The following is a 24,344-nucleotide window of genomic DNA, read 5'->3' as shown; positions in this document are numbered from 1 at the left end:
ATGCTTTCGAATAGTGAAATCACTTCCAGGTTTGTATCTTAACCATCAGGAATTTACATGAGAAAGTTGACAAAGGCTGAACAGTCGACGAACCCTCAACAAGGGACCCATTTACAGTGTACAGTCAGGGAAGGGGAGAGAGAGAGAGAGAGAGAGAGAGAGCGATAGAGCGAGAGGGTGGGAGGAGAAACTGGGAGGAGAGTTGAATTAATTAATTAAAATGTCCTGTGTCCAGTTGAGTGACTGAATAGGCTACTTTTTCCATTTATAAAGAGAGACGAGAAAATGTCAGAGAAGAGAGACACTCCAACTTCTACATGAATCTGAGAACCTTCACAGCTTTAGATTCAACGGGGACATTGAAACTACTTTATTTACATAATAACTCTGTAACAGTCAATCGGAACCGGTACAGACTGACACTTCAGCTTCAGAGCAACCACTGATTTGTGTTTGGTAGCCTAAATTCGGTCTTAGCTACTGAAACTTGGTTGATTTGAACTTTTTGTAATACCTGTAATGTTGTTAGGCCTATTAGAATTACAATGGAAATATGTAGAACTATAATCAGGATGGCAATCTGTAGACAATGAAAGTTGGCTCTTGTGAACATCCGTGTGAGAGAACTGTCAACAAGTGCACATTGCTTCAAATGCACGAGGTCGCACTGATCAACCAAAAAGGCAAATAGTCAACTTGCTCATTCTGCGACATCAATTTCTCTTCATGGTTTTTGGGCGATACAAACAACTTTTTCCAAGTTTCAAAATTGCATTCAACAATTGCAACAAAAGGTGAGTGATGACCAGCACATGAATCAATAGGCTTGAATTCAATTTGTTTTTACTACTAGATCACCATTCCCATAACTTAATGCATCTCCACGTCGTTATGATGGCGACAGAGCAACAGGATGTGGTGACTTCTCACATGAGCGATAGCGGGGATAGTTAGATATATGGCCTATATATAAAGGCCAGCACTCACTTGATGAAAAAACAATATTTATGCATGTTCCATCCTCTTCATGAGTAATAACCATAGAATAAAGAAACAATTTGAATGCTACTTTGGCTTGGTATTGCAAAGAGAACATAAGCAGAGAGAGCACAGGTGCATCCACACAGAGAGAACAGGATGAGTGCTACAGATGTAGAATCTTAATTTGAGCCAGTTTGTTACAGAAGGAAAAAAAATCCTGCAGGAACAGTACATGTGAATTATTATGTGGATTATAATTCATGGGCATTTTTTTGTAGAGGTAGATACTTTTTTGTTAGGGCAAATCAAAATATTGAGAAGCTTTTTGTAAACCTTGAATACACTACAAGTTTGCATTTCCGGCAGTGCAGGAAAATTCTCAGCAATCAAAAGAGTGATCAAATTAAGATTCTACATCTGTACTATGTAGGCTAGAGGTGAGTGTTTTTATATATATTTTTTACAGTAGCCCGCTGTGTCTGTGGCATTTATAAGAGGGGCTGCAGTTTGTGAACACCTGCATGTACTGTATCTAAAATGACCATTTGGATGCTGGAATCACCTTCACTCCATCACCCCTTAATAATAAGTCACATTTACAGCATTGACTACACAGTCAATCAATAAAACTATGTATTTAGTGACAGTACTTGATCTGAATGGATCCTACAGGTGTTTATGAAACATTTCTGGCGACATGGTTGAGTCTGTTTAGGAGTCAATCCTCACTTTGCTGGAGGCACGGCTGTTTCTGGAGTTTCTGTTTAAACACAGTAACAGTAACAGTCTCATGTCTAAAGTGGAAGAGAAAAGTGATTAGATACTGGCGTTTAGTGCATATTATACTGTATATTATACTGTATATACTGTATTGGCCATGGCGAGTGTTCTAAATCACACCTGTAGGAAGACAACCTGACCCCATGACATTTGAATTGGACATTCCAGACCACTTGCAGTCGACAAGTCAAGTCTACAAATGTGTCAAACTGACACTGTCAAACTGACACAGTGTGGAAGACATACTGAAAGGGTTATTTGGAGATGTTAGATAAGGGCCAGTGTGTGGGTAGTTTGAGTACTTGAAACACAAATAGTTTGGCTAAGAAGTTGTTTTAGAATTTGTATGGATTACTTGTCTCAGTGTTTGGAGAGGCTGTGTGGGGATTTTTTTTTACACCTTAGACTGTTCATGTACATGGAAGTAGGGGTGCTGATAAATCAGAATAAAAACTGCTTTATTTTTCACAATATAAGTGTACTGGGCCTGTATTACTCCTGTATGAGCAGACAAAAATAGTTGTCAGCAGCGTGGGGGAAAAAATGCTCCGAGGTCGTTGGAGTGTTGTATAGAGGTTGGGGATTTTGGTAGGGTCAACACACAGGGGAAGGAAGGAGTGTGGTGAAGTGCAACGCTCAGGAATACTAATGAGCATCTTTTTTTTTGTCACCAATCTGTTTTAATACACCTTCTATCTCTCTCTCCACACATCTTTCCCTCCTTTGGATTCTCACTCATGCTCCCTCTCTCAATCCTCCCTTCCCCTTTCGCTGCCCCCTCACACTCTCCAACATATACTCACATATGATCACACACACACTGTCACACACACACACTTTCTCCCTCTCTCTCACTCAGTCATATTTTTCAACGGTGGCTTTTGTCCCTTTCATCTACTCTCTAAACAAAGGATTCTTGTGAACACAGGACAGAGGGAGATAGAGACAGGGAGAAAGGGATGAAGAGAGACTATAGTCGAGAGGAAGACACAGAACTGTTAAAAGGGAATACCGAATTGAGCGGAAATAATTGTAACAGTTTGGTCTATGACAATGATAAAGTGTCACAAACATTGTTTCAGGAAAAGTTAACATTGGTATAACGTTGTTGTGTATGTCCCTGTATATGTGAGTGTGTGTTTACTGTATGTGTGGGAGGGGCCTCAGTAAGGTTCAGAGGTCAGCTGTGAATGCACTTAGCCTATCACAAGTCACAAGTGCCGCCTCACCCCCCATCTTAGCATTCTGAGCACAGACATTTAAACAGATCCCTATTCATACTCACAGTGAGCTCCAGCACTAGAGAGAGAGAGAGGAAGGAATAGAGCAAGCGAGTGGCGACACAGAGAGAAAGGCCAAAAAGGAGAGTGTGTATCAGAGCGCCTAGTTCTCTGGCTTTGCTACGGTTGGTTATTTTTGACTGGATCCGGAAAGCAGAGGCAGGAAGAGACAAATGGGACCGTTTAGCCAAGAAAGAGGGCGAGAGCGAAAGAAAGAAGGCTAGAGAGAGAGAGAGAGAGAGAGAGAGAGAGAGAGAGAGAGAGAGAGAGAGAGAGAGAGAGAGAGAGAGAGAGAGAGAGAGAGAGAGAGAGAGAGAGAGAGGATACAGAAGGACATCCAGAAGGATGATCGGGCCAAAGTCACACACAAACAACAAGTATCCATATCCACAAAGGAGAGAAACATGCCTCTTACTGGCCCCGATAACACACAAGCTATATTCTCCAGGCTGTCCTGCCTCCACAAACCACACCACGTAATTCATTCTCGGACACAGAAACACATTTATTGGGAGGTGAAAATAAGCTCAATAAGTGACAGCTGTATAAGGACCCGATGAATGTCCCATTTGAGCTGCAGGTGGTAGTAGACCACTGGGGTAGTGTGGGTCTAATCATCAACGTAATCAACTATTGTAGGCCCCCTATTATAGGGTAATAGTTTGAGGTCTTATGAAAGTCCACAACCACTAAATGTGTAAAGCAGTAAGACGATTCCACCTTTTTTTATTTGAACCGTTAGGGATGAAGGGATAATGAAAGAGATGTCAGACCATGTCAGGGATTAAAGCACATTTGTAAACGGTTGATCCAGCATCTCTCATTCACAGATATTTATTTGTCTTTATTTGCTACTTTTATTTTCTTATTCATATTTTGTTTTTAGGTCTACATTTTTTTTCCAACTGCGTTCTGGGTTAGGGCTTGTAAAAGTAAGGTCTAGACCTGTTGTATTCGGCGCATGTGACAAATACTATTTGATTTGATTTGATTTGATACTCCATGTTGCTTTTCTATTCCAGTGTTTGAATGGGGAATACGTGAGCCTTGTTTCTGTCCATCTCGACCGAGCCAGCCTGACGTGCTGCAGACACAGGAGTCCCTTAAGCATTCTAGAGTTGTTGTTTTTTTTACGTGAAAAGACAGCTGCAACTTCACTCTGAAAGGGGGATTTTTACTTTGAAAGGGGAGCTGCTGCTCCATCTGAAAGGAGAGGGATGAAGAGAACGAGTAAGAGAGAGTTTTCAATGGACCACCTTGGACAGCAACAGGCCTGCCTCTGTCCACTTGGAAAATGTTATTGTGTGTCACATTTATAATCTCCCTATCTTTCTCTCCCCATGTCGCCCCCCCCCCAAAAAATGTCATCTCTTTCATTCATCCCCTTATCAACTTTTCTCCTCTATTCCTTTCCTATTCTCTCCTTTCTCACAAACCCCATCTTTTCAACTTGTTTTTCATCAACTTCATCTCTTCGTCTTTCTGACTCCCTCGCCCTCTTCACCCCTCTCCCTCACACTCCTTTTCCTCCCGCTTATCCACTCAATCTACCCCTCAACTCTGGTTTTCGATCCCTCTCCTCCCATAAAGCTGCAGCCATGACCTCGGCCACTCCCCCGTCCTCACGTGGCTCCTCCCCCGAAAAGGTGTGTCACTCAATGACCCAGACGGAGGTTCTGAAGCCGCTGCTGGGGGCGGTGGGGGAGGCAGCGGCAACGGTCTGTGCGCTCCGACGGAGACGACGCGTTCTCTCCAAGGACGGGCACAGCAACGTGCGCATCGAGCACGTGAGCGGGCGCGGGGCGCTGTACCTGCGTGACATCTGGACGACCTTCCTGGACATGCAGTGGCGCTACAAGCTCTTCCTGTTCTCGGCCACCTTCGCCGGGACCTGGTTCCTGTTCGGGGTTCTGTGGTACCTGGTGGCGCTGGTGCATGGAGACCTGCTAGGTGAGGATGGAGGGAGGGGAAAGGGGGAGCAGAGGGTGGAGAGGGCAGGGGCGGAGAAAGAGAGAGAAGGCGACAGAGAACGTAAGTCAAGAAGAGGGAGAATGAGAGAGGTGTAAGAATGTGCCTTCCTTAGTTTAGCCCTTTCTCGGGTCATATCCGCAATTTGTTCTTCAACCGCCTGGCATGTCAAACAATCTGCTCAGAACTTGCCTCTTTCCCTGTATCTCTGCTCTCCCTCCTTCCAGAGTTTGACCCGCCGTCCAACCACACCCCGTGTGTGATGCAGGTGCAGACCCTAACGGGGGCGTTCCTCTTCTCGCTGGAGTCCCAGACCACCATTGGCTATGGCTTTCGTTGCATCACAGAGGAATGTCCTGCCGCCATCATCCTCCTCATCCTCCAGCTTGTCATTACCATGGTTCTGGAGATCTTCATCACAGGAACCTTCCTCGCCAAGGTACCTCACCGTGTCCTGGGCATATCAATATCATGGTTACGATTACCATCCCATTCATTAATAAAGCCTAGCACCACACTACACTCAACAGATTCTTGTGTACATCAGGAATGGTCCACCATCCAAAGGACATCCAGCCAACTTGACACAACCGTGGGACGTATTGGAGTCAACATGGGCCGGCATCCCTGTCGAACGCTTTCGACACCTTGTAGTCCGTGCCCCCAGACGAATTGAGGCTGTTCTGAGGGCAAAATGGGGTGCAACTCAATATTAGGGGTTCCTAATGTTTTGTACACTCAGTGCCCAATACTATGAAACATTTGAACTTTGGATCGACACATATGACCAATGTTCGGTAATATAGTCTGGCCACCATATGCACTGCATCCATACGTCCAACACACAACAGTACAACTATATGCACTGGCCCTACTCAGCACTGGACTCCTGTGTAAACAACAGTGTTAATTATCTTCCCCTTTCCTCTCTTATCTACGAGGGTCGGGGTTATCATTCTGGCCCCTCAATAATAAGACTTACAAGCCCTTTCTTTATTTTTCACTCAGTTGTGTGTGTGTGTGTGTGTGTGTGTGTGTGTGTGTGTGTGTGTGTGTGTGTGTGTGTGTGTGTGTGTGTGTGTGTGTGTGTGTGTGTGTGTGTGTGTGTGTGTGTGTGTGTGTGTGTGTGTGTTGGGGCTGGAGGTTAAAATGATAGGATGTGCATGCCATGTACTGTACTGTATGTATTGATAAGGAGACGGACGGCAGGTTGTTAACAGCCTAACAAATAAACAGGACATGTTACCGGTAGCATTGTGGGTAGTGTAGTTCACCATGCTACATTGTGTGGCTCTGACACACTCCCCCCGTCTTCCTCAGATGGCGCGGCCCAAAAAGAGAGGCGAGACAGTGAAGTTCAGCCGGCACGCCGTGGTGTCCAATCACGAGGGCCGACCCTGCCTCATGATCCGAGTGGCCAACATGCGCAAGAGCCTGTTACTGGGCTGCTCGGTAGAGATAGTGTGTGTGTGTCTCTGTGTGTGTGTCTCTGTGTGTGTGTCTCTGTGTGTGTGTTAGTGACTGAGTATTACAAAAAGAAAAACATATTTCCTGAAAAAATGGATCACCATGGTAGATATAAGTTGTTGTCATGTTGTCAAGCTTCTTCAGATTCTCACTCGTGTACCGCCATACAATTTAATATGACTCCATTTTGGCTACCAGGTAACAGGGAAGTTGCTCCAGACATCCCAGACCAAGGAGGGGGAGACGGTGCGACTGGACCAGAGGAACGTTCCCTTCCAGGTGGACATGTCCAGCGACAGCCCCTTCCTCATCCTCCCACTCACCTTCTACCACGTCATTGATGACAGCAGCCCACTCAGAGCCTGGGCCATCAAGGGTACGAGTCTCAGTAACGTTGACACTTTTATTGCAGTGGGCTAAATCAGGGTCACACAGAGAGATTCTTGGTAGTTTAAAAAAAATCTACTGTGAAACAAAAGTACACACCTCACACACATGGTTACGGGCTTAAAAAAAGAAGAAAGACACCTGTCAGATATAGAATTAAAATGTATTCAATTTTGAGTTTGCATCCCAATATTACACTTTCTATACACATCGCAAGAAGACTGAAATATAACAAAACAGTTTGACATAGAAACACAAGATTTTAGACGTTTCAAAAAAACAAAACAAAATCTGGATTAAGTATGAAAAATATGAATAACGTTCCACACACAAAGCCAAAGAGTGCGCTTTTGGTCAGGAAAAGGCTACCATTATGTTTTCTGTGCGCATGTATGATGAGTAACCTTGCCTGACACCTGAAGAGTCATTGGAGTTGTGTATTCTTGTTCTTTAGGCCCCATTTTATGTCAAGTGTCCTGAAAGCCATGTCTTCACATGGGAGTAGTATAGTAGGCAGGCATAGTGTAGTTACAGGTACAGTGTAGTGTTCAGGTGCAGTGTCGTGTTCTCCTTCCCAAGGTGCTGTTGTAGCAGTGTTTTTGGGGGGTTTAGTGAACTACGGTACTGTACAGTCCGTGTAAAGTAGGTGAAGTTGTTGCTATCGTTTACATCTCACATATCTTGATCCTCAATGGGAGGAGAGGGTCCGTTGGGGTGTGGGGACTGAAACCAATCTGTGTGGAAAGAAAGAGAAGGGTGAATTTAGGGAGGTTCGAGCTGAGTGTTGTGATGGAGAGAGGGGACATTGGCAGTAGAGGGATGGGGGAGCATGTTTGTGTGTGTGTGTGTGTGTGTCTGTGTGTGCGCATGCATTCTGTATGTGTATATATGCGTACTGAATGTTTATGTGTGTATTCTTACATACTATGTGTGTGTTTTGAGGGACCGCACCGGGAGAGGGCTCTCTCTCGCTCTGTGTGTGTGTGTGTTTGTGGAATGTGTGTGTAAGTGGGTGCCAGGGTGTCTCATTAGAAGACAATGGGGTACAGTCCGATACAGTGAGGGGTGGGGGATCCTGTTACAGGAGGACAGGCCTCTCATCACCACTAACCACAGGGTTATTACCGACCCACTCTGAATGCTGATCTACCTCTCCACTACTACACTGCTCTACCTCTCCACTACTACGCTGCTCTACCTCTCCACTACTACGCTCCACTACTACGCTGCTTTACCGCTCCACTACTACGCTGCTCTACCTCTCCACTACTACGCTGCTCTACCGCTCCACTACTACGCTGCTCTACCGCTCCACTACTACGCTGCTCTACCGCTCCACTACTACGCTGCTCTACCTCTCCACTACTACGCTGCTCTACCGCTCCACTACTACGCTGCTCTACCGCTCCACTACTACGCTGCTCTACCGCTCCACTACTACGCTGCTCTACCGCTCCACTACTACGCTGCTCTACCTCTCCACTACTACGCTGCTCTACCGCTCCACTACTACGCTGCTCTACCGCTCCACTACAGCTCCACTACTACGCTGCTCTACCGCTCCACTACTACGCTGCTCTACCGCTCCACTACTACGCTGCTCTACCGCTCCACTACTATGCTGCTCTACCGCTCCACTACTATGCTGCTCTACCGCTCCACTACTACGCTGCTTTACCGCTCCACTACTACGCTGCTCTTCCCTCTCCACTACTACGCTGCTTTACCGCTCCACTACTACGCTGCTCTACCTCTCCACTACTACGCTGCTTTACCGCTCCACTACTACGCTGCTCTACCTCTCCACTGCTACGCAGCTCTACCTCTCCACTACTACGCTGCTCTACCTCTCCACTACTACGCTGCTCTACCTCTCCACTATTACGCTGCTCTACCTCTCCACTACTACGCTGCTCTACCGCTCCACTACTACGCTGCTCTACCTCTCCACTGCTACGCTGCTCTACCTCTCCACTACTACGCTGCTTACCGCTCTCCACTCCCCTTCACTGCTCTACACCTTAGAGAAAAGGTGCTATCTAGAACCACTACTACGCTGCTCTACCGCTCCACTACTACGCTGCTCTACCTCTCCACTACTACGCTGCCCTACCTCTCCACTACTACGCTGCTCTACCTCTCCACTACTACGCTGCTCTACCTCTCCACTACTACGCTGCTCTACCTCTCCACTACTACGCTGCTCTACCGCTCCACTACTACGCTGCTCTACCTCTCCACTACTACGCTGCTCTACCTCTCCACTACTACGCTGCTCTACCGCTCCACTACTATGCTGCTCTACCTCTCCACTACTATGCTGCTCTACCGCTCCACTACTACGCTGCTCTACCTCTCCACTACACCTCTCATCACCACTAACCACGGGGCTATTACTGACCCACACTGACCAGTGATCTACCTCTCCACTCCTGCGCTCCTCTACCTATCCCCTCTGAAACTGACTCTCACTCCCTCTCCACTCCTTCACTGCTCTACACCCTTAGAGAAAAGGTGCTATCTAGAACCTAAAAGGGTTCTTTGGCTGTCCCCCACCCTTTGAAGAACTAGTTTTGGTTCCAGGTAGAACCCTTTCCACAGAGGAGTTTTGGTTCTACCTGGAACCAAAATGTGTTTTTCTATGGGGACACCTGAAGAACCCTTTAGGAACCCTTTTTCTAAGAGTGTATCTCTCTACTCCTTCACTGCCCTACTTCTATTTTTCCACTCCTTTGCTGCCCCTCCACTCCTCTCTGATACTGACTCTCCTTCCTATCTCTCCACCCCTTCACTGCTCTACCTCTCCACTCCTCTCTGATACTGACTCTCACTCCTACCTCTCCACTCCTCTCTGATACTGACTCTCACTCCTCCACTGCTCTTCCTCTCCACTCCTTCACTGCTCTACCTCTCCACTCCTCTCTGATACTGACGCTCACTCCTCTCTGTTTTATCTGCAGCACTGTGTGGTATGTATGTATGCTTTATCTCTCTACATCTCTCTTCCTGTGCACCTCATCATTCTCTACTCACCGAAGAGCGAAGAAAGGGCTGGAGACATGGAAGACAGGATGGACGCGACGAAGATGTCGCGGAAGAAGCAGCTGCCCGACAGGAGCTGCCTGCCCAAGCCACCGGGTCTGAGTTCTCTTTCTCTCGCTATTTCCTGTCTATCATGAATTTCTGTCTAGTTGAGCCGCCAGACTCCTCCTGTTAAATTGACTGTGCTCAGATTATATGGTATTGTATTACTGTACACGTAATAAGGCTTTTAAATGATGCCTGATCCCAGATAACACTCCATTTTGCTTTGGCTTCATGCGGTGTACCTTGAAAATGTAAGTAATATCTGATCAAATCATAATACTGTATAAAAGTAGCATGCATAATACTACTATTAGAAGTATCATAATACTAATAGTACATAATACTACAGTCATTTCCCCTGCAGTATCTATGGATCTAGCTTCTAATACGGCCTCCTCTCACAGTAGGTCTGCTCGCAACTCCTCATGATGGATTTCTGTAGATATATCTGGACCTCTTTGCAATGGAAAGGGGTTACCATGAATTTGACAGTAATTTTCAGGCAGCTCGGTGGCAAGTAAAATTCTCTTTTTGACCCTTGCCTGTCCTGACTCCGAGATCGCCTGCCTGACCACTCTGCCAGCCCCTGAGCCTGCCTGCCGACCTGTACCTTTGCCCCCCTCTGGATTATCGAGCTCTGCCTTACCCTGACCCTGACCCTGAGCCTGCCTGCCTGCCTGCCGTCTAGTACCGTTGCCCCACCTCTGGTTTACTGACCCCTGCCTGCCTTAACCTGTCTATTGCATGCCCCTGTTGGAATATTAAATTATTGTTTATTCGATGTGGTCTACATCTGGGTGTTACCTTCATACCTGATCATACGAACTGGCCATGACTGACCCAGCAGACCTGGACCAGCGCCATCTCCTCCCAAGGAGCCTCCATTGGTAGGCACAAGGAATTTCTTCGTGTGCTGATGGAGGGGGTCCAGACGTTGGCTGACCACCATGACCTGGCGTTGGACATGATGCTGGAGCAATTCCGCGGGTCGTCTGGGTGGCAGCCTGCCACGGTGGTAACCCCACCGCCCCTCAGCAACTCGGCGGTTAGCAGTGCCACCCCACCGGCCACTCCACCTTCCCGGGAGCCTCGGTTACCTCCTCCGGAACACTTTAAAGGAGAGCCGAGCACCTGTCGGTCATTTATAGCTCAGTGTGCCTGCAATTTAGAGCTTCAGCCCTCCTCCTTCGCCTCGGATTGCTCCAAAATAGCCTACCTCATCACGTTGATGTCTGGAAGGGCTCTCACCTGGGCTACCGTCCATATGGGAACCGGCTATATGCCGGCTATATGTGCAAGCCTGGAGGGGTTCGTGGGAGTGGTGAGGAAGGGCTTTGATGCCCCATTCTCTGGGAGAGAAAATGCCTGGAAGCAAATCCAGCTCTGGTAGGATGCCTGCACTGTGGCCGACTATGTGGTGGGTTTCCGTACTTTGGCAGGGGAGAGTGTGTGGAAATCGGAAGCACTGTTCGTCATGCTCCTGCACGGTGTCTCGAGGAGGTTAAAGATGAGCTTGAGGCTCGGGAGATACCCACAGATGTTGACCACCCTCATCGCTTTGACCATCTGCATCGATGGGCGATTGCGGGAACGACGGATGGAGAGGAAATTCGAAATCCCATGTCCCATTGACCGTTATCCGCTACCACTCATTTCCTGGGCCTTTGAGCCGCTCCACTGTGTTCTCCAAGCTGGAGCTACGTAACGCCTAGCATCTGGTGCGAATACGAGAGGGGGATGAGTGGAAGACCGCGTTCAACACGGCCAGCGGCCACTACAAATATCTGGCCATGCCCTTAAGCCTCACCAGCACTCCTGCCGTGTTCCAGGCTCTGGTGAATGATGTTCTCCGCAACACGGTGAACCATTTCGTCTTTGTCTACATTGATGACATCCTCGTCTTCTCCTGCTCCCTCAAAGAGCACGTGCTCCGTGTCCAGCAGGTTCTCCAGCGCCTTCTGAAGAACCATTTGTTCGTTAAGGCGGAAAAGTGCGAGTTTCATAGCCCCACCATTCCCTTTCTGGGCTACATAATCTCTGCTGGGTGCGTCAAGGTGGATCCCAAGAAGGTGAAAGCGGTGGTGGATTGGCCTCAGCCTATGTCCAGGGTGCAGCTGCAACACTTCCTAGGGTTCGCCAACTTTTATCACCCTTTTATCTGGGGTTACAGCACCCTGGCTTCCCCCCTGTCTGCCCTCACCTCTACGAACCGGGCATTTTGGGATCTTAAGCTGCATCACTGTGCCTTTTCCCACCGCCTCATCGCCACGGAGAGGAATTACGATGTGGGGAATCGGGAGCTTCTCGAGATGAAGATGGCATTGGAGGAATGGAGGCACTGGCTTGAAGGGGCGGAACATCCATTCATTGTGTTGGACCGACCACAAAAACCTGGAGTCTCTCCGCACTGCTAAGAGCCTCAACTCCAGGCAGGCGAGATGGGCCCTGCTAATTACCCGGTTCAAATTTTCCCTCTCCTACCTACCGGGGTCCAAAAACATCAAGCCGGATGTCCTGTCTCGTCGCTATAACCCCACAGCTACCACCCCGGAGCCCGAGACCATCCTTCCCACCTCGTGCCTGGCAACGGCACTCAGCTGGGGTATCGGAAAACAGGTCTGGGAGGCGCAGCGGTCCCAGTGAACGCTGATGGGGTCCAGATAACCGGATGTTCGTGCCTGACGCTGTCCGCTCCGCAGTCCTGGAGAGGGCCCATTCCTCCAGGCTTGCCTGCCACCCGGGCCTTTGTGCGACAATGATTTTGGTGGCCTACCATGATTCCCGACATTTCCGCCATTGTTGCCGCCTGCACAAAACCCCTCGCCAAGCTCCAGCTGGCCTCATCCAACCTCTGCCCTCATCACCCCTGGTCTTATATCTCTTGGACTTTGTCGCAGGTCTCCCACCGTCTGCTGGCAACACCACCATCCTGACCGTGGTGGATCGCTTTTCCAAGGCTGCCCACTTAATTCCTCTCCTCAAGTTACCCTCTGCCAAGGAGATGGCCCAGCTCAGGGTGCAGCACGTCTCCGCTAACCCCACCACCTGGAGCCAGCAGCTGGTGTGGGTGGAATATGCCCGCATCACTCTTCCCTGCCATGGGCCTATCACCGTTTGAGTGTTACCTGGGGTCACAGCCCCCGCTCTTCCCTGAGCAGGAAGAGGAGGTTGGCATACCTTTAACCCAGATGTTTTTCCGTTGCTGTCGTCGTATCTGGAGTAGAGCCCGGTCGGCCCTCCTCAAGACCACCTCCAGGTATCTACGATAAGCGGATCGCCATCAACCGGCTCCCCGGGATTGTTGAATCCCGCAAACTCTCCCCCCAGTTTATCGGCCCGTTCCCCATCTCCAAGATCATCCCACTTTTCATGTGTCCAGAGTCAAATCCATGTCTCACAGCCCTTTGTCTCCCATTTTTCCAGTCTCTCTTTTCTCGCCCTCCTGGTTTTTGACCCTTGCCTGTCCTGACTCCAAGCCCGCCTGCCTGACCACTCTGCCTTACCCTGACCCAGCCTGCCGTCCGGTACCTTTGCCCCACCTCTGGTTTACTGACCCCTGCCTGCCTTGACCTATCTATTGTCTGCCCCTGCTGGAATATTAAACTACTGTTTACTCAATGTGGTCTGCATCTGGGTCTTACCTTCATACCTGATAGAGCATGTCTATGTTTGAATAGAATCAGCTGGCAGTGGCTGGGTGGAGGTGGCAGTTGTGGTAGCCACTGCTGTGTCCAGGGTTGGCGAAGTTGTTGTTGCTGGGAAAACTGGGAACCGTGCAGATGCTGGGGCCGGGACTGTAAACCACAGATTGTTGCTGGGACTGTGAAATAGGAACTGGGATCCAGGAACCAGTGCAAGTGACGGGTCGGGATCTGTAGAGGGGAGGAAGGACAACCTGAGGAGCAAGCATACACACAAGCAAGCCCTAGACCCGGAGGTCAGTGGTGGTACTCCCTTGTAGCCTGCTCGTTCCGGCTGAAGATCTAATGTTTGGTCCTTCCTCCGCACCTCTTCCATGTTCTGGTTTTGGGACGAGTGCTAGTGCTGGCACTGGGTTGCTGCACTGCTTTGACCATTTCAATGCAGAGATGCGTGTCATTTGGGGTGTTGGGTGGTTCTTGACAGGTCATGCATCCCAACTGACTGCCTGGTGGAGGGTGATACAGTGTGAGGGGTGAAGGCAGCTCAGTGTCCAGTAGGTCTGAGGCAGTAAGGGGCAGGGAGGAGGGATCTGGGCCTGTAAGGTCAATAGGGACAAGGGAGTAGAGGGGAGGTCAGGTGTAGTAAGGACCAGGGGGAGTGGATCTGGGTCAGTAGGGGCTAGGGTGGAGGGATCAGGGACAGTAAAGAGTGGAGGAAGGTAGGGGGAATGGAGACAGGTATTAGAGGGGAAGCTGGTTTCCTTGAGGGGATAAGGAGCTTTGGGGGTTGTGTTTGTTGGCATTTGGGTTATAGGGTGGTCTTCTTGTCTGGTATCTTGTTGGTGTTTAGTTTTTTTGTTTTCTTCCTCTTGCTTTTGGTGACTTCTGTCCAGTTTGGATGGTGCTGTCGCTTTATCTGACCAATTGTACTGTATTTTTTGCGCTGTTTTAAACTTTTTTTGTACATAATGTTTCCATCATTTCCTATGACTGAAAAAAGCTTCTTGACATCAGAACAGTTATTACTCACCTCGGTCTGGACAAATATTTTTCTTTAATGAGGCGGACGCGAAGGATATACTGCTCTTCCCAGACCAGGCCCAAAAGAAGAGACATAGCTAGAGGGGTCAGCGAGCCAGATGCCTGGCGAGAGTATTTAAATATATATTTCACCTTTATTTAACCAGGTAGGCCAGTTGAGAACAGGTTCTCATTTACAACTGCGACCTGGCCAAGATAAAGCAAAGCATTGCGACAAAATTAACAATGCAGAGTTACACATAAACAAATGTACAGTCAATAACACAGTATGTGGATAATCCGCCTCTACCCTCCGTTCTACTGGCGAACGTGCAATCGCTGGAGAATAAACTGGATGAGCGCCGTTCAAGATTATCGTATCAATGAGACATTACAAATGGTAAAATCCTTTTTCGTGGCTGAACAAGGACATAACCCAGCTAACTGTATATTATTTGTCTGTGCATCGGCAAAACAGAACAGCAGCCTCCAGTAAGATCAGGGGGTTGGTCTGTGTCTCTTTATTAACAACAGCTGGTGCACTCTCTCTAAACTACACTCAATGAGCTGTAAAAGGCCACAAACAAACAAGAAATTGCTCATCTAGAGGCTGAGCTCCTAGTGGCCGGGGACTTTAATGCAGGAAAATCAAATCCATTTAACCTAATTTCTACCAGCATGTGAAATAAATCTCTAAATCACCTTTACTCCACACAGACATGTACAAAGCTCTCCCTTGCCCTCCATTTGTCAAATCTGACAATAACTCTATCCTACTGATTCTTGCTTACAAGCAAAAACTCAAACAGGAAGTACCAGTTATGTGCTAAATATGTAAGTGGTCAGATGAAGTGGATGCTAAGCTACAGGACTATTTTGCTAGCACTGACTGGAATATGTTCCGGGATTCATCTGATAGCATTGAGGAGTATCCCACATCAGTCACCGGCTTCATTAATAAGTACATCGATGTCGGCCCCACAGTGACTGTACGTACATACCCCAACCAGAAGCCATGGATTACAGGCAACATTCACACTGAGCTAAAGGGTAGAGCTACCACTTTCAAGGTACGGGACTCTAACCCGGAGGTTTACAAGAAATCCTGCTATGCCTTGTGACGAACCATCAAACAGGCAAAGCGTTAATACAGGACTAAGATTGAATCATACTACAGCGGCTCAGATTCTCGTCGGCTGTGGCATGGCTTGCAAACTATTACGACTACAAAGGGTAGCACAGCCGCGAGCTGCCCAGTGACACGAGCCTACCAGACGAGCTAAACCACTTCTATGCTCGCTTCGAGGCAAGCAACACTGATGCATGCATGAGAGCATCAGCTGTTCCGGACGACTGTGTGATCACGCTCTCAGTAGCCAACATGAGTAAGACCAGGTCAACATACACAAGGCTGCGGGGCCAGATGGATTACCAGGACGTATGCTCCGGCCATGTGCTGACCAACTGGCAGGTGTCTTCACTGACATTTTCAACATGTCCCTGATTGAGTCTGTAATACCAACATGCTTCAAGCAGACCACCATAGTCCCTGTAAACCAAGAACACAAAGGCAACCTGCCTAAATGTCTACAGACCCATAGCCCTCACGTCCGTAACCATGAAGTTCTTTGAAAGGCTGGCAATGGCTCATATCAACACCATTATCCCAGAAACCCTAGACCCACTCCAATTTACATACCACCCAAAAAGGTCCACAGATGATGCAATCTCTATTCCACTCCACACTGCCCTTTCCCACCTGGACAAAAATAACACTTATGTGAGAATGCTATTCATTGACGACGGCTCAGCGTTCAAACCATAGTACCCTCAAAGCTCATCACTAATCTAAGGAACCTGGGACTGAACACCTCCCTCTGCAACTGGATCCTGGACTTCCTGATGGGCCGCCCCCAGGTGGTGAGGGTTGGTAGCATCACATTTGCCACGCTGATCCTCAACACTGGAGCTCCCCATGGGTGCGTGCTCAGTCCCCTCCTGTACTCCCTGTTCACCCACGACTGCATGGCCAGGCATGACTCCAACACCATCATTAAGTTTGCAGACGACAACAGTGGTAGGCCTGATCACCGACAACGACGAGACAGACTATAGGGAGGAGGTCAGATACCTGGCCGGGTGGTGCCAGAATAACACCCTATACCTCAACGTAACCAAGACTAAGGAGATGATTGTGGACTACAGGAAAAGGATCACCGAGCACGTCCCCATTCTCATCGACGGGACTGTAGTGGAGCAGGTTGAGAGCTTCAAATCCCTTGGTGTCCATATCAACAACAAACTAGAATGGTCCAAACACACCAAGACAGTTGTGAAGAGGGCACGACAAAGCCTATTCCCCCTCAGGAAACTAAAAAGATTTGGCATGGGTCCTGAGATCCTCAAAAGGTTCTACAGCTGCAACATCGAGATCATCTTGACTGGTTGCATCACTGCCTGGTACAGCAATTGCTCGGCCTCCGACCGCAAGGCACTTCAGAGGGTAGTGCGTACGGCCCAGTACATCACTGGGGCAAAGCTGCCTGCCATCCAGGACCTCTACACCAGGCGGTGTCAAAAATTGTCAAAGACCCCAGCCACCCCAGTCGAAGACTGTTCTCTCTACTACCGCACGGCAAGCAGTACCGGAGTGCCAAGTCTAGGGCAAAAAGGCATCTCAACAGTTTTTACCCCCAAGCCATAAGACTCCTGAACAGGTAACCAAATGGTTACCCAGACTATTTGCAATGTGTCCCTCCCCCCAACCCCTCATTTATGCTGCTGCTACTCAATGTTTATCTTATATGCATAGTCACTTTAATTATACATTCATGTACATACTATCTCATTAGGCCCGACTAACCAGTGCTCCCTCACATTGGTTAACCGGGCTATCTGCATTGTGTCCCACCACGTGCCAACCCCTCTTTTTACGCTACTGCTGCTCTCTGTTCATCATAGTCACTTTAACCATACCTACAGTACATACTACCTCAATAAGCCTGACTAACCGGTGTCTGTATATAGCCTTGTTACTCTTATTTTCAAATGTCTTTTTTACTGCCTCAGCCTCACCACTGAACACCACATCATTGTCTGTCTCAGTAGCCTACTTTCAGTAGCCTACTTTGTTATGCAAAGTAATTATGAGAACTTAGTAACCAATTTATTTATCCTGCTGAGGCAGGCTCTGTTTCAAGTTAGCTTCTTACTTCATCCTTCTAGCTAGCTAAGTAATACTAGCCAGCCTTTGCCGGGAGCTAGCCATCTGAATGACATGCAGTTGAAGTCAGAGGTTTACATACACCTTAGCCAAATACATTTCAACTCAGTTTCACAATTCCTGACATTGAATCCGAGTACACATGCCCTGTCTTAGGTCAGTTAGGATCACCACTTTATTTTAAGAATGTGAAATGTCAGAATAATAGTAGAGAGAATGATTTCTCAGCTTTTATTTCAATCATCACATTCCCAGTGGGTCAGATGTTTACATACACTCAATTAGTATTTGGTAGCATTGCCTTTAAATTGTTTAACTTGGGTCAAACGTTTTAGGTAGCCTTCCACAAGCTTCCCACAATAAGTTGGGTGACTTTTGGCCCATTCCTCCTGACAGAGCTGGTGTAACTGAGTCAGGTTTGTAGGCCTCCTTGCTAGCACACGCTTTTTCAGTTCTGCCCACACATTTTCTATATTGAGGTCAGGGCTTTGTGGCCACTCCAATACCTTGATTTGTTGTCCTTAAGCCATTTTGCCACAACTTTGGAAGTTTGCTTGGGGTCATTATCCATTTGGAAGATCCACTTGCAACCAAGCTTTAACTTCCTGACTGATGTCTTGAGATGTTGCTTCAATATATCAACATAATTGTCCTCCCTCATGATGCCATCTATTTTGTGAAGTGCACCAGTCCCTCCTGCAGCAATGCACCCCCACAACATGATGCTGCCACCCCCGTGCTTCACGGTTGGGATGATGTTCTTCAGATTGCAAGCCTCCCCCTTTTTCCTCCAAACAAAACAATGGTCATTATGACCAAACAGTTCAATTTTTGTTTCATAATACCAGAGGACATTTCTCCAAAAAGTATGATCTTTGTCCCCATGTGCAGTTGCAAACCGTAGTCTGGCTTTTTTATGGTGGTTTTGGAGCAGTGGGTTCTTCCTTGCTGAGCGGCCTTTCAGGTTATGTCGATATAGGACTCATTTTACTGCGAATATAGATACTTTTGTACCTGTTTCCTCCAGCATCTTCACAAGGCCCTTCCTTAGCTGTTGTTCTGGGATTTATTTGCACTTATCGTACCGAAGTATGTTCATCTCTAGGAGACAGAACGTGTCTCCTCCCTGAGCGGTATGACGGCAGCATGGTCACATGGTGTTTATATTTGCGTACTGTTTGTATGGTGGTACCGTCAGGCATTTGGAAATTGCTCCCAAGGATGAACCAGACTTGTAGAGGTCTACAATTATTTTACGAGGTCTTGTGTGATTTCTTTAGATTTTCCCATGATGTCAAGCAAAGAGGCACTGAGTTTGAAGGTAGGCCTTGAAATACATCCACAGGTACACCTCCAATTGACTCAGGCTAATTGACATAATTCATCAGAAGCTTCTAAAGCCAGGACAATTTTCTAGAATTTTCCAAGCTGTGTAAAGGCACAATCAACTTAGTGTATGTACACTTCTGACCACTGGAATTGTGATACAATGAATTATACGTGAAATAATCGGTCTGTAAACAGTTGTTGGGAAAATGAATTGTGTCATGTACAAAGTAGATGTCCTAACCGACATGCCAAAACTATAGTTTGTTAACAAGAAATTTGTGGAGTGGTTAAAAAACGAGTTTTAAAGACTCCAACCTAAGTGTATGTAAACTTCCAACTTCAACTGTATAAGCGACTACCAGTTGTGCACTCATTCTCTGAGAGTTGTTTTTTTGTTTGTTTGGGGGAATTGCAAACACCGTCAGCAGCGTCTCAAGTTTTGCCTACTTCTCTATTGAAACGGCTCTGAGCTGGGGTAATTTGTTTAACTTCTCAGGCCTCAGGCCTGTGCCAAGAGAGGGCGGACTTAGCCGTTTGAGAGAGTGGTGTTATGGTGTTGGCGTAGGAACCAGCGTAGGAACTGGGGCAGGTTCTGAAGAAAAAGCTCCTCTGACTAACTAGACTGTCTACCACATACCATGCATTTTGTACTATATGTATGTATGTATGTATGTATGTATGTATGTATGTATGTATGTATGTATGTATGTATGTATGTATGTATGTATGTATGTATGTATGTATGTGTGTGTGTGTGTGTGTGTGTGTGTGTGTGTGTGTGTGTGTGTGCGTGCGTGCGTGCGTGCGTGCGTGCGTGCGTGCGTGCGTGCGTGCGTGCGTATGTATGTATGTATGTATGTATGTATGTATGTATGTATGTATGTATGTGTGTGTGTGTGTGTGCGTGCGTGCGTGCTGGAACCTTAATTGGGGAGGATGGGCTTGTGGTAATGGCTGGAGTGGAATGGTATCAAATACATGGTTTTCAGCCATTATTATGAGCCATCCTCCCCTCAGCAGCCTCCACTGGTGCATGCATATGTGTGTGTGTTACGAAACACTGTTTTTGCCTCAGTGAGAGCAGTACTGGGTTCAGGTTAGGATAAGGGCTGTTTTCACAGATGACGGAACATCTCTGAGTGTGGGCTGTTGACGCAGGTGTGTGCTTGTTGGAGTGTATATGCCTTGTAGCGTGTTATTTGTGTAATGGTGGCCGTGTGTTAGTGAAAGGTGATGCGCATGTTAATGGTATCATTATGTATATGTTTTCTTTAATGGGTCTTTGTATGAATGTGTGATCGGATTTCAGGAACAACCGCTTGAACAGTGTGCTTGATGTCCTTTATGAGTATAGTCATTTTTGTTTACAGTAAGTGTGTGTTTTTGTGAGTAGCTGTGTGGGTTTTATGTTTTGGAGCAGGCTTGTGGAAAGAGAGTGTATGTATGGTAAGAGGCCACACACTACCTTCTCTCAATGGACTGTGTTTATAGCTCAGTCGCCATGGTGCAACTTTAGCTTTGGTTTTACGCAAGGAAGTCCCACGCCATTTAGTCCATTCATTTTGTGATTTGGATTCAGCAGAGAAATCAGATGGTAAGTCAAGATATAAAATTTAGCCTGTTATTGTTACAGTCCATTCTGGCTCATGCATATTTAGTGCTAAAGCGTTTGTACCTTTCTTTCATTCTCTCTGTCGTAGGAGGGGGCTGGACGGATCCGGATCTGGCAGACTTTGAGCTGCTGGTGATCATGAGTGCCACGGTGGAGCCCACCTCCGCCACCTGCCAGGTGCGCACCTCCTACCTGCCTGACGAGATCCTGTGGGGGTACGAGTTCCCCCCCGTGGTCTCCCTGTCCCCCTCGGGGAAGTATGTGGCCGACTTCGCCTTCTTTGACAAGGTGGCCAAAACAAAGACCACCCCCCTCGTCAAACAGGCCTCGCCCCCAAGCCCAGCCATGCGCTCCTCCCTTTACCATGGCAGCAACAGAGGGGGCGCGGAGGAAGGGGCAGACCCGGAGAAGATCAAACTGGAGGAGGGCTATAGAGGGGAGGAGAGGGGGAGGGGCAGGGGGCGAGATAGTAGTCTTCTCAGTGTCCGTATCAGCAATGTCTAGAGAGAGAGCACTAGTAGGATGCAATGAGAGAGCAAGGAGATATGATAGGAGATATGTATGGACATTGAACAATTATCAAGTGAGAAAACATTATTGAATGCAATAGAGAAGAGCTGCTCCCCTGTTGGGAAACGTGAACACAAAACACACACACACACATGCGCTTGTGTTTTGGATTTGATGGGAATGTATCACCCCTTGTGGTTGATGAGGATTCCACAAGCAATAACCTGGAAAGGGACAACATACTGTACATCCGATCTGGGTTTACTGTACTGTAATCAAAGATGGACTAAAGGGGCTTTTTAAACTTCATATGTCTGTATTTTTTTTATGAAAGTACTTGTGTAACTATAAAGGTTGACTGGTTTATGTGAACATAACATGGTTTACTTGGACATAATCACAGAATCATGGTACTGTCTGTTTTTTACACAAAAAGGTACTGGGAGTGGAAGCACTGGAAAACAAACTATTTTTCTTGAAGGATTTTGACTGAATATATCATATTGTATGTATGCGCATTTGTCCCTATCGATGCGAACAATGCCAGTACTCATTCTTCTGAATATATGTTTAGCAGGGCTGGGGTAAATTATGTTTAAATTCCAGTCAAAAAAGTAAAGTAAACCAAATTCCAAATCCAAATGGTCCTTCTTGAAAAGCATTGAAAATAATTGTAATTTCAGTGTACATCCTCAATTGTCTGGCATTGAAATGGAATTGACACCAACCCTGATGTTCAGAGTTTGTTCTTTTATGTTTTCTTTTCACTGGAATATATGCATTGAAGATGTATGTTAACAATACTAAAAGCACTTTAACTTGGTGGAAAATTGTACTTTACACAATGGAGAGTAATGGGACTAACTTCCTAATTTCATGCGCTGTGTGTGTCTGCGTGCGTGTGTGTGCAAGCATGTTTATGAGTCAATGTGAGTGCAATTCTGAATGTGTATGTACTTCTTATTCATAATGCACTTCAAAACCTGAACACTTATGCCTTTTGATATGTTAATGTCATTTTTACAGTCCAGTCGTGGCCAAACATTTTGAGAATGACACAAATATACATTTTCAAAGTCTGCTGCCTCAGTTTGTGTGATGGCAATTTGCATATACTCCAGAACGTTATGAAGAGTGATCAGATTAATTGCAAAGTCCCTCTTTGCCATGCAAATGAACTGAACACCAAAAAAACATTTCCACTGCATTTCAGCCCTGCCACAAAAGGACCAGCTGACATGTCAGTGATTCTCTCATTAACACAGGTGTGAGTGTTGACGAGGACAAGGCTGGAGATCCCTCTGTCATGCTGATTGAGTTGGAATAACAGACTGGAAAGCTTCAAAAGGAGGGTGTTGCTTGGAATCATTGTTCTTCCTCCGTCAACCATGGTTGGTTGCAAGGAAACACATGCCGTCATCATTGCTTTGCACAAAAAGGGCTTCACAGGCAAGGATATTGCTGCCAGTAAGATTGCACCTAAATCAACCATTTATCGGATCATAAAGAACTTCAAGGAGAGCAGATCAATGGTTGTGAAGAAGGCTTCAGGGCACCCAAGAAAGTCCAGCAAGCGCCAGAAATGTCTCCTACAGTTGATTCAGCTGCGGGATCAGGGCACCACCAGTACAGAGCTTGCTCAGGAATGGCAGCAGGCAGGTGTGAGTGCATCTGCATGCACAGTGAGGTGAAGCCTTTTGGAGGATGGCCTGGTGTCAAGAAGGGCAGCAAAGAAGCCACTTCTTTCCAGGAAAAACATCAGGGACAGACTGATATTCTGCAAAAGGTATAGGGATTGGACTGCTGAGGACTGGGGTAAAGTCATTTTCTCTGATGAATCCCCTTTCCAATTGTTTGGGGCACCTGGAAAAGACAAGGTGGGCACTACCATCAGTCCTTTGTCATGCCAACAGGTGGCGAATCGCATCTCTGCATGTCTGGCAGACATATCAGTGTGGATGACGGATCACCACCTCAAGCTGAACCTCGGCAAGACGGAGCTGCTCTTCCTCCCGGGGAAGGACTGCCCGTTCCATGATCTCGCCATCACGGTTGACAACTCCATTGTGTCCTCCTCCCAGAGCGCCAAGAACCTTGGCGTGATCCTGGACAACACCCTGTCGTTCTCAACCAACATCAAGGCAGTGGCCCGTTCCTGTAGGTTCATGCTCTACAACATCCGCAGAGTACGACCCTGCCTCACACAGGAAGCGGCGCAGGTCCTAATCCAGGCACTTGTCATCTCCCGTCTGGATTACTGCAACTCGCTGTTGGCTGGGCTCCCTGCCTGTGCCATTAAACCCCTTCAACTCATCCAGAACGCCGCAGCCCGTCTGGTGTTCAACCTTCCCAAGTTCTCTCACGTCACCCCGCTCCTCCGTTCTCTCCACTGGCTTCCAGTTGAAGCTCGCATCCGCTACAAGACCATGGTGCTTGCCTACGGAGCTGTGAGGGGAACGGCACCTCAGTACCTCCAGGCTCTGATCAGGCCCTACACCCAAACAAGGGCACTGCGTTCATCCACCTCTGGCCTGCTCGCCTCCCTACCACTGAGGAAGTACAGCTCCCGCTCAGCCCAGTCAAAACTGTTCGCTGCCCTGGCCCCCCAATGGTGGAACAAACTCCCTCACGACGCCAGGACAGCGGAGTCAATCACCACCTTCCGGAGACACCTGAAACCCCACCTCTTTAAGGAATACCTAGGATAGGATAAGTAATCCCTCTCACCCCCCCCCCCCTAAGTTTTAGATGCACTATTGTAAAGTGACTGTTCCACTGGATGTCATAGGGTGAATGCACCAATTTGTAAGTCGCTCTGGATAAGAGCGTCTGCTAAATGACTTAAATGTAAATGTAAATGTAAATGTAAATGTAAAGCTTCTCAGCCAAGGGAGTGGGCTCACACACAATTTTGCCTAAGAACACAGCCATGAATAGAAAATGGTACCAACACATCCTCCGAGAGCAATTTCTCCCAACCATCCATGAACAGTTTGAGGCAAACGTGATAACTAAGTGGCTCAGGGAACAAAACATCAATGTTTTGGATCCATGGCCAG

At 47.4% G+C, this 24,344-nt stretch overlaps 1 protein-coding gene across 1 annotated transcript; it reads left to right on the top strand.

The window, feature by feature from the left end:
- Positions 1-284: 284 nt before the first annotated feature.
- Positions 285-22,438, top strand: LOC124013957 (ATP-sensitive inward rectifier potassium channel 10-like). Its single transcript, XM_046328542.1, has 6 exons — positions 285-794; positions 4,632-4,991; positions 5,237-5,448; positions 6,330-6,461; positions 6,675-6,852; positions 20,864-22,438. Exons 2-6 carry the CDS (start codon positions 4,640-4,642, stop codon positions 21,277-21,279), a joined length of 1,290 nt encoding a protein of 429 aa, XP_046184498.1. The 5' UTR covers positions 285-794; positions 4,632-4,639; the 3' UTR covers positions 21,280-22,438.
- Positions 22,439-24,344: the final 1,906 nt, after the last annotated feature.

The sequence above is a fragment of the Oncorhynchus gorbuscha genome, linkage group LG25, assembly GCF_021184085.1.
Source record: "Oncorhynchus gorbuscha isolate QuinsamMale2020 ecotype Even-year linkage group LG25, OgorEven_v1.0, whole genome shotgun sequence".
NCBI lineage: Eukaryota > Metazoa > Chordata > Actinopteri > Salmoniformes > Salmonidae > Oncorhynchus > Oncorhynchus gorbuscha.
Note: the sequence above shows the minus strand (reverse complement) of the source record. Positions and strands in the feature narration are given on the sequence as shown.

Excerpts from the sequence above, each read along its gene's own strand:
- LOC124013957 (XM_046328542.1), top strand. The coding sequence starts at position 4,640 with ATGACCTCGGCCACTCCCCCGTCCTCACGTGGCTCCTCCCCCGAAAAG. Across the intron at positions 5,449-6,329 it reads CAGGAACCTTCCTCGCCAAG|ATGGCGCGGCCCAAAAAGAG; the intron begins GTACCTCACCGT and ends CGTCTTCCTCAG. Across the intron at positions 6,853-20,863 it reads CAGAGCCTGGGCCATCAAGG|GAGGGGGCTGGACGGATCCG; the intron begins GTACGAGTCTCA and ends TCTCTGTCGTAG.